This window comes from Emiliania huxleyi, assembly GCF_000372725.1.
Source record: "Emiliania huxleyi CCMP1516 unplaced genomic scaffold EMIHUscaffold_40, whole genome shotgun sequence".
NCBI classification, from domain to species: Eukaryota; Haptophyta; order Isochrysidales; family Noelaerhabdaceae; genus Emiliania; species Emiliania huxleyi.
Genome location: NW_005198965.1, coordinates 279685 through 289684, shown reverse-complemented (window position 1 = coordinate 289684; position 10000 = coordinate 279685). Strand labels below are relative to the sequence as shown.

Here is a 10000-nt window from a genome sequence, read left to right as displayed (position 1 = left end):
GAGCCGCCCTGAACGCCACGAGCGCGCCGCGAGCGCCGTAGCGCCGGCGAGCGCCGTCGGCAGCGCGCGACCGCCACCCAAAAGCGGAGGTACATCAGGAGCCGCAGCCGGCCTGCTCTATCAGCCCCGCAGCCGCGGTGGCGCGACCGGACCGCGGTCGCTCCAGGCGCCTTTTGGCCCCGGTTCGAATCGCGGTTGGCGCGCGCCCTCGCGGAGCGACGCGTGGCGCGCGACGCGCGCGCGTGCGCGCCCAGCCGAGCCCTAGGCCGTATGCCGTCTGCCGTCTGCCGTCGGCCGTCTGCCGTCGGCCGTCGGCCGTCGGCCGTCGGCCGTCGGCCGTCGCACCCAGCAGGCCGGAATCGGTACGACTGGGTTTCTTTTTCTCTGTGCCACTTCTCCACGGCAGTCATACACACGTGTGTGTATGTTGCCGCTGGCACCTCTCCTCTGCGCAGCCTCGCTCGTCAAATCGCCGCTCCAGCGCGCGCTCTCGGCGCCTCGAGCCGTGCTGGTCGACATCGCGCAGGACCCGCGGCTCGCGCCGCCCAGCGCGTTCGACTTGGAGGAGCTCTCTACGCGCTGCCGTGACGCGGGTGCCGCTGCGCTCGTGGTGCCCTCGGATCTGCTTGCTGCCTTCGCCGCGGAGCAGGCCACGGCGGCGAGCTCGTACCCTGGCCCGCTGCCGCTCATCTGCCAGCTCCAGCCCTCTGTGGGTGGCGGCGGCAGCGAGGCGGCCGGCGAGGCGCCGCAGCCGCTTGCCGAGCCTTCGTCGCTCAAGCTTGGCGAGCTGCGCGCGCTCGGCGCGGAGGGCGTGATGGTGCGGAGCTCCGCCTTGGAGGGCGGGGCGGCGCTCGCCGACCTCGTCTCTGCAGCCGAGGCGGAGGCGCTCCGCGTTGTGGTGCTGGCGGGCCGCGCAGGCGAGGCGGACGCGGTGGCCGGCGCGGGCGCCGTGGCGGTGGTGTGCGAGGGCGACGCGTGCGAGGAGGGCGCCCCCGCCGCCTCCGCCGCCTCTGCCGCCTCCCCTCCGCCGGCCCGCTTCGGGTCCTGGTGGAGCGGCGACGCGGAGAGCCTCGCGGCGCTGCGCGAGGCCGGGCTGGAGCGGGTCTACCTTGAGGACGCGTGCGACGGCGACCTGGTGCAGGGGGCCGGGCGCTGCTGCGCGCTCATCGCCGCGGCGCGCAGCAAGCAGAGCCGCCAGTGGAGCGGCAGCATGTTTGGCGTGAGCGGCGACGCGCCGCCCGAGCGGAGGAACCCGCTCGCGTGGGCGCAGTCCAAGCGGCAGGCGAGGGAAATCATGCACGACAGCGCGAGCAGCCGCGGCCTGCCGCCGCCCAAGCTGCGCAAGTGAGGCGGGGAGGGTGTCCGGCTTGCCTGCGCACACTTCATCGGTCCTGCGCACCATGGCGACTGTAGGAGCATTAGATGGAGTTTGTCTCCGCACTCCTGCGTGTGTGCGTGTTATTGTGCGTGTGTGAAACTGAGTGTCTTCGCGCGCTCCAAACTAATATTTAATAAACTGGCCATCGCGTCGGCGAGGGTCACACACAGAAGAGAAATCTCTCCTCAGGACTATGGACTAATAATGTGTGCTTCACAGTCTCCACACCGTGAGGGCAGCGGAGAGCCTCCCCTTTGCGTTTTGTTTTTTGTGTGTTGTCTGACCCCGGCGCGTGAGCCCGCGTGTGAAAGTGCGTGTGACGACTGACGAGGGGCGGGCGAAGTCGGCAGAGGGAGCAGCTGCCATCCTCGCGCGCACTGGGCGCGGGCGCGGGGGTGGAAGAGGTGCTCAACTGCTGGCAGGAGGAGCGGGGAAGGATGGCGTAAGTGAGAGAGATTTGTTTGTCGTAAGTGAGGTGGAGATGACGGAGGCGCTCGCCGCACGTGCGTGCACGGGGATTGAGTCGGCTTTGAAGCTTTGTTGTCTTGGATTTTTTGTGTGGGATTGGACTTTGGATTATGGTCGCCTTTGCAAAGTGATCTCCCCGTTTCCTTCGAAAAGAGCCGCCGTTCACGGCAGGCGATGAGGCGAACGAACGCCGAAGGAGAGCTCTCGTTTGGACAGAAATGCATTGTCTCAGGGCCGACGCGCAGTTATCCTGCCTGCCAGGAAGCTTCGACAACACCCAGGACCAGGCGGCACGCCGGGCACACGCCCGCGCGCTTGCCCTCGCTGCGCAGGCCCGCTTCCTTGTCGAATCGAACAACACCGCCGAGAGGTGCGGCATCACAGCCCTCTCTGTGGTGCGTGCTGGCAGCATCAGTGGTGTGCTCGACAAGCGGGACTCCCGCTCTCTCAAGACCTGGGAGTGGAAGCGGAGGTTCTTTGTCGTGGCAAAAACTGCCACGGGAGGCGTCCTGTTCTACTTCAAGCACGAGCAGAGCACAGAGCCGGCGGAGGCCGTCGAACTCTCGGGCAAGACGGGCGCGGCGCGGGTGTCGGTGGAGCCGTCCGACGATGGCGGGCCGCAGGCGCTCAGACTCGAGCTCTCGAACGAGCGGACGCTGCTGCTGCGCGGCGGCGGCGGCGGCGGCCCCGGCTGGAGTGTCGCTGCGATGCAGCGGTGGGTGGACGCGCTGCTCGGAGCAGGGGCCGAGGCGGAGTCGAGAGGGCCGCTGCCTCACAGCCTGCCCGGCGCGATGCCCTCCCCCTCCCAGTCTTCCGCCGCGAGGAGCCCCGACCGCACCTCCCAGCCCGCCCACTCGCAAGCCACGTCGCAGCCAGCCTCGTCGCGGCCATGCTCACGGCCGAGCCGCCGCCTGAGCGGCGAGGACGCGGCGACGGCGTGCGGCATCACGCAGGACTTCCTCGCCCTCTCGCCCTTCGCGCCCGGCCAGCCCCGGCCGGGAGGCACCCTGACGCTGCACGTGGCTGGAGGCGCGGGCGGAGGCGCGAGCGAGCTGGCGGCGCGACGGCGCGCGAGATGCAGCCGAGATGCAGCCGAGATGCAGCCGAGATGCAGCCGAGATGCAGCCGAGATGCGGCCGAGATGCTGGCGCGAGATGCGGACGCGAGGCATCTCGGCTAGATCTCGGCTCTGTCGCGGCTGCCCAGGCTCGACCTCACGTCGCTCGACCAGCTGCTGCCCGGGGTGCGCTACCAGACGGAGAGCGGCAACGACCTCGTGCTGACAGACGAGGGAGCCGTCGTCCTCGCCGGGCATGTGGTCATCGGTGAGGCCCCAGCACCGGCGGCAGCGACGGCGAAGGAGGCGGCGTCTGGCCGTCGAGTGGGCGGCTCGTCGTGCGACGACGACTCGGCAGGGGCGAAGGCCGCCGCTGAGAGGCCGGCAGGGCAGGCGGGCCGCGGGCGAGTTGCAGAGGCGCGCGCCGCCCTGAGCGCCGAGGGGGGCGACGACAAGTGCGACGACCCCAAGCGAGGAGGCGACGACCTCTCCGCGGAGGAGGTGCGCGGCAGTAGTCGGAGAGAGCGTAAGGGCTCTGCGAGAGGCCGGGCACCACACAGGCCAGCCCTGCGCTCTGCAGATCTCGAGGATCCCTCGTCGTAGGTAGCGGCAGCGGAGGCGCGCCGGCGCCGCCTTGCCAGCGTGCTCGCCGCTTCCAGGGGCGGCTAGAAGGCGCCGCGCGCGCAAGACGTGAGACGCACACGCCAGGGCCGATCGAGCGGGAGACACGGAGAGCGTGCTGCACATATAATCAAAACACAAAATCATAAATGATAAAAAGACAAAAATCTCAAATCGATTTGTCAAATGTGGTCAAAATTTTCAGAGCTTACCTGGGAGTGTGGGAGCTGGGACTCCTGTCGCCTGTGTCCTGACGAGTGACGTGAGACTGTGTTTTCTTTCCCCCAATTCCCGTCACCACTACTGTGATGACGTGAGTGACGTGCGTGTCGTGCACGTGCGACTGCGAGGATTAAGCCGTAGCGCATACACACGGCTTTATTACATTTATTATTATTTATAACACACATTCTTTTCGGACACGACTGATTAACATTATTCTTTTATTGCGCCGGGGCGCCTACCGCCTAGTCCAGGAGACCAGTCCCAATCGACCGTTTGACCGAGTCGGCTTCTGCCGGCTTGAGCTGCCCACGAAAGGAGCGGCGGCCGTGCGCGGACCACCCCGCCCTCGCCGTGGCTAGCTGGTGTGCATACTGCAGATCGCCGAGGGAGCGGCGGCGATTTGCTGCCAAATCCGCCAGCACCTGCGCCACCATCTCGGCCTCCGCCTCCGCCTCCGCCTCCGCCTCCGCCTCCGCCTCCGTCCTGGCTCTAAACCTCGGCGCCGCGGCATCGCCATCGGCATCGTCATCGGCAGCAAAAGAGTGCCTGGGGCTGGGCGAGAACGTGTCGAAGGGGTCGTCGTCCTCCCGCCGCTGCCCCTCGCCCTCCTCCTCCTCGGTGGTGGGTGGCTTCGGCGAGGCAGGTTGCAACTCAGCGGGCTCATCTGCCATCCGGTCCCACCTGGACGCGTGGCGGTCCCGCGCCCAGCCGCCGTGCTCCCGGGCGGCGGCGAGGCGGCGGCGGCGGCGGCGGAGCGCCCACCCCAACGTGCACGTGAACCTGCGGGGAGGAGAGCACAAGGGTAGATGGAGGGGCGGGGAAGGGGTATCGCACTACTCGAGCGCGCGCGGCGCACCAGCACACGAGGCCGAGCGCGGCGATGGTGGCCACGCCAACGCCCACAGCGCCACTGACGCACTCGGCGTCCAGGCCGGCGATGGAGCAGCTAAACTCCCGTAGCACGGCTGCAACGTGCGGCGGCGACGCTGGAGGAGAGAATGGCGGCGACGGCGGCGACGGCGTGGGCAGCGAGGGCGGCGGCGGTGGTGGCAGCGGTGGCGGCCGGGAGGGCGGCGGAGGAGCAGGCGGCGAGGGCGGCGGAGGAGGAGGCGGCGGGAGAGGAGGCGGAGGCGGCGGGAGAGGAGGCGAGGGCGGCGGGGGAGGAGGCGAGGGCGGTGGAGGCGGAGGCGGCGAGGGCGGCGGGAGAGGAGGCGAGGGCGGCGGAGGAGGAGGCGGCGAGGGCGGTGGCGACGTAGGCGGCGAGGGCGGCGGGGGAGGAGGCGAGGGCGGTGGAGGCAGAGGCGGCGAGGGAGGCGAACTGGGTGGTAAGGGCGGAAGGGGCGGTGTCGGCGGCGGCGGGAGCGGTGCTGGCGGCGGCGGGGAAGGCGGCGGAGTTGGCGGTGGAGGTTGGGCCGGCAAGGGTGGCGGTAGCGGAGGCTGGGGCGGTGGGATTGGTGGAGGCGATGACGGCGGTGGCGGCGAGGGCGGTGGCGATGGAGGCGACGACGGCGACGACGGCGGGGGCGGCGGCGGTGGAGGCGTCGAGGGTGGTGGCGGCGGTGGCGGTAGCGGAGGCTGGGGCGGTGGGATTGGTGGAGGCGATGACGGCGGGGACGGCGGGGGCGGCGGCGGTGGAGGCGTCGAGGGTGATGGCGGCGGTGGCGGTAGCGGAGGCTGGGGCGGTGGGATTGGTGGAGGCGATGACGGCGGGGACGGCGGGGACGGCGGCGGTGGAGGCGTCGAGGGTGATGGCGGCGGTGGCGGCAGCGGAGGGGGCAGTGGCTTTGGTGAAGGCGGCGGTGGTGGTGGAGGCGGCGGAGGTGGTTTTGGCGGCGGAGGTGATTTCGGTGATGGAGGTGATTTCGGTGACGGAGGTGCAGGAGGCGGCGGCAGCGCGGGAGGAAGTGGCGGTTGCGACGGCGGAGGTGGTGGAGGCGGCGGAGGTGATTTCGGTGACGGAGGTGGAGGAGGCGGCGGCAGCGCGGGAGGAAGTGGCGGTTGCGACGGCGGAGGCGGGGGCGGCGGGTTTGGTGGGTCGATGAAGAAGAACGTGAAAACGTCGAAGGGTGGCTGGGGCGGGGGCGGTGGCGGGGCCTGGGGCGGCTTCGGCGCTGGAGGGGGCGGGAGCGCCGGCGGCGACGGTGGTGACGGCGGCGACGGTGGCGCCGGTGGTGGGGGCGGCGACGGTGGCGACGGCGGCGACGGTGGCGACGGTGGCGACGGTGGTGGGGGCGGCGACGGTGGTGACGGCGGCGACGGTGGCGACGGTGGTGGGGGCGAGAGCGGGGGCAGCTTCGGCCGTGGAGGGGGCGAGAGCGGCGGCGGCGACGGTGGCGACGGAGGCGGACGGGGCACGCTGGAGCAGAAGCTGCAAGTGAAGTCGCACGTTCCCGGGAGCGTGCACGCAGGGCAAAAGAGGGTGGAGCACGCGGGGATGTGGGCCTCACAGTACGCTCTGCCCGCTATTTCGGTGCAGAGCACCACCATGTGGTCACTGGTCACTTCGAACGCCGAAGAAAAGAAATTCGGCGCCAGAGCACCGCTCGCAAGGGACCATTGGGTTTGTACTATTAACAACGAAGGCGCTCTCAAAAGAAATTTCGTCCCAGAATTTGCATGAGCGCCTCCCGAAAGCTGCCGAACACGTGGGAGGCGATAGACGCGGAGATGTACGCGATGCTCGCATACTTACGCAAAATGGCGAGCGCGAGCGACGCACAGACGCGACGGTGCTTAGTGCTATGCGACTGCAAACTTGCCTGCAGCAGATTGAGAATGCGCACCGCAAAGAGATGACAAAAAACAAAAAAAGGGATGCCAGAAGGTCTGAGGGACTGGGAGAGAGGCGGTCTCCTAGAGGCGATTGCTCACTATAGATCGAAGCTAGAGGCGGTGGTCTTCATGTGGGTGCCAGCACACGTGGGAATAGCCTGCAACGCATACGCCGACGCAGTGGCGACAGCATACCTCGGAAAGGACGTCACGGAGGACGCCTCGAAGGTGGTTCGGGACGCGGTGCGAACTAGACCATGCATGTACACAGTGAGAAGGGAGGCGGCAGAGGACCCGGAGAAGAGGGAGATGGTGGACCGACGGACATACGGGCACATGCGCCAGAGCGCACACGAGTGGGTGTGCGAACAACTTCGAAAGACGGTGAGGCCGGGATCGCACACGGCAGGGATGGCGGGACGGCTGTGGAGCGAAGTGGCCGTAGCCAGCCTCAAACACTCATGGGACAATAAGATGAGATTGCCAGATGAGAATGGGGGGAAGCACAGACGAGCGACATTTGACGACATCGGAGGTCACAATGTGACGACCAAAACGATCTTGGGAGCCAGGGTGAGACAACAGGTAGGGGTGCCACACGGTGCACACCACAGGCGCATTCTGGAGGGGGAAAAGAAACGGAGAATGAGGGGCCCCGCCACGAGTCAGAAGTGCGTTCTGGGGATGCAGAGCGTGCAAGGCGGCTAGGGATGCGGCGGCAAAAGAGGCAAGGAGGAGAATCGGGGAACGGAGAGACTGGGACGACTGGACACAAGAAGACAGTGAGCCGCCACAGGCGTCGTTGGCGCACGTGCTGAGTGGCAGCTGCGCTGGAAATAAGGAAGAGGCGCGTCACTTCATGCGGAAGCTCGACAAACACACAGCGAGGGCGACAGCAAGAGTCGAACAGGAGGCGCCTGAATCAAAAGACACGGCGACATCCTTGAGACGCGCGAGAGCAACCTCCTTAAAGGCAATGGGGTCTAGATTTGGAGCGCTCGCCGAAGAGGAGTACGACAAAATAGCGCCCGTGATTGCCTGCACGCTGCCAGCACTGACAGACTCCATACCCGAAAGAAAGAGAGGGGAGCTTGCAGGAGAGGTGACGAGGGAACTACAGGTAGTGGGGAAGGCAGCTTCGATTGCCATACAGACATGGGTGCGAAACAACGACAAGACCAAGGCACGGGCAGAGGAGCGAGAGAAGGAGCCTGTCGAGGACTGGGGCTCCACTCGAGGTCATGTTCATAGATTCCAAAGCATTGTTAATAGCAAAGGGGGGAAAAGGTACCCTCGACCCTCACGCCTGCAACCCTCGCGCGGCAGCACACCACTGCTCCGCACGAGACACCGTTGCAGGACCAACCCCAAAACGCGACAGCGCACACAAAACAGGGAGGGTGGGTGGGGAAGCAAGACAGGCCGTGTGGGGTGTGGGTGTCACGAGGACAGACGTCCACGAAGACGGTGGACGGACGCAAACTCCTTATCCAATTCACACTCACGGCTGTCCTACTGGTCATATAGAAAGTCGGCCGTCCGCGAGCCCCCAGCTCGCCGACGGCGAGAGAGATGCCACGAGGGGTCGCGGTGGCGTCCATCGCCAGGCTCCCTAGCTCAACCGACGACCCTTCGGGATCGACGGCCGATCGTCATGAGCCTGTCGAGGACTGGGGCTCCACTCGAGGTCATGTTCATAGATTCCAAAGCATTGTTAATAGCAAAGGGGGGAAAAGGTACCCTCGACCCTCACGCCTGCAACCCTCGCGCGGCAGCACACCACTGCTCCGCACGAGACACCGTTGCAGGACCAACCCCCATCGCCATCCATCGTAGAACATGATCTCGAGCCCTGCCCCAGCCCCTCAGCCACTACACCATCATAGTCACTCGCGCGAGCCGCTCGATGCGCGAGGCGAGATCGAGGCCGGCGTAGTGCTGCTGCATCGACCTCTCTCGCTCCTGCTCGTTCCAGCCGAAGATGCAGTCGATGTCTGTGATGGTAGCGCCCGTGACATCGCTCGTGTCCCGCGCCACCTTGTCCGAGAACCGTCGGTTCGAATGGTGGGCAAACTTGACGATCGGGTTGCCCGCCTCGTCCTCCTCAATCGCAAGCTCGAGGTCCTCCTCGTCGCGCTCGCGGAGGAGCTCGTACGCGAGCTTGAGCGCCTTCGTAGAATGGCTATATGACGAGCCAGTCTCTAGCGGAGTATCGGTGAGGGAAGCAAGACAGGCCGTGTGGGGTGTGGGTGTCACGAGGACAGACGTCCACGAAGACGGTGGACGGACGCAAACTCCTTATCCAATTCACACTCACGGCTGTCCTACTGGTCATATAGAAAGTCGGCCGTCCGCGAGCCCCCAGCTCGCCGACGGCGAGAGAGATGCCACGAGGGGTCGCGGTGGCGTCCATCGCCAGGCTCCCTAGCTCAACCGACGACCCTTCGGGATCGACGGCCGATCGTCATAACATAAAATTGATAGGGCGCCTGTTCACGGCATGGAGGGTGAGCCACGATGAACGTAATGAACGTAGAGCCGAACGAGAGGAAGCCGGGGAAGACGACTCCGAGGAGGACGAAACACCAGTGGAAATCCCGCCATCAGCTGTCACGATATACCCGAAGGGAACCCCAGTGCCAACACCGACCGTTGAGGTACAAGTGCTCGAAACGAGAGTGGACCTGAGCAACGACATGACTTGGAGGCAAATGATCGGAGTGGGAGTCAGAAATGTGGTCCTTGCGCGAGGGGAGCTCGATAAACTCGAGGGGCCAAAATACGCGGAGAGGAGAGCGGAGTTACGCAGAAAGGCGAGAGAAAGAAGCAGCGAGAGCAAGGCAGACGGCAGCGGCGTCTCAGAACGAGGCCGAGGAGAGCGATGAGTCAGAGGATGAAACAGCAGGAGAGAGAACGGAGGACGAGAGTGGGAAGAACGAGAGGTGGCATGAAGGTCGCCGACGAGTGCGCGCATTTACATGCTCACGTGGGATGCTGCATCATGCATGCGGACGTGTGATCGCAGTTACACGGACTGCATGCAGGTAACTCCGCGACCGCGTGCACCTCCACCAGGCTCCTCACATCAGAGGGCCCTTGGCGATAGGCTCCTCGCAAGCCCGTGCTCCTCACACAGACAATCTGGCAGTCCTCGGGGTCGCGCATGGACATTCGAGCACGGACAGACAGCGAAGATTCTCCCCCTCCCGCAGGTCCTCCTCCTGGGGCAGTGTCCCCTCCAACCCCGCAACCCCCCCCGGCTCATATCCACAGCCCGGACGTCTCGGGCAGGGGCGGCTGCCCCGAACTCCGCCGGCCGCCGTCCTCGCCCGACTCCTTCGAGCACTCGTCAACCCACTCCTCCTCCAGCACGACGTGCCACCCGTGCGGCCCCTTGCCCGGCCGCTTGCCCGCGCTCCTCGGCGACCCGGGGCTGAGCCCCGGGTAACTTCTTCCTAACTATACTCACCGTCTAACTT

General features: G+C 66.4%; 3 protein-coding genes across 3 annotated transcripts in view; 2 read left to right on the top strand and 1 right to left on the bottom strand.

Annotated features, from left to right (window-relative positions):
• Window positions 1–424: 424 nt before the first annotated feature.
• EMIHUDRAFT_209738 (hypothetical protein) lies at window positions 425–1348 on the top strand (the record flags this gene model as incomplete). The annotated part of the gene is made up of 2 exons (XM_005770143.1): window positions 425–975; window positions 1054–1348. 2 exons carry the CDS (start codon window positions 425–427, stop codon window positions 1346–1348), a joined length of 846 nt encoding a protein of 281 aa, XP_005770200.1.
• A 716-nt stretch (window positions 1349–2064) lies between these two features.
• Window positions 2065–5791, top strand: EMIHUDRAFT_102468 (hypothetical protein; the record flags this gene model as incomplete). Its single annotated transcript, XM_005770142.1, has 3 exons — window positions 2065–2561; window positions 3053–3404; window positions 5006–5791. 3 exons carry the CDS (start codon window positions 2065–2067, stop codon window positions 5789–5791), a joined length of 1635 nt encoding a protein of 544 aa, XP_005770199.1.
• A 2602-nt stretch (window positions 5792–8393) lies between these two features.
• Window positions 8394–10000, bottom strand: part of EMIHUDRAFT_102467 (hypothetical protein) — a gene marked incomplete at both ends in the record, with an annotated part of 2891 nt that continues 1284 nt past the window's right edge. The window contains one exon of the mRNA XM_005770141.1: window positions 8394–8690. Coding sequence (XP_005770198.1) covers window positions 8394–8690 — 297 coding nt within the window. The remainder of the gene's footprint in view (window positions 8691–10000) is intronic.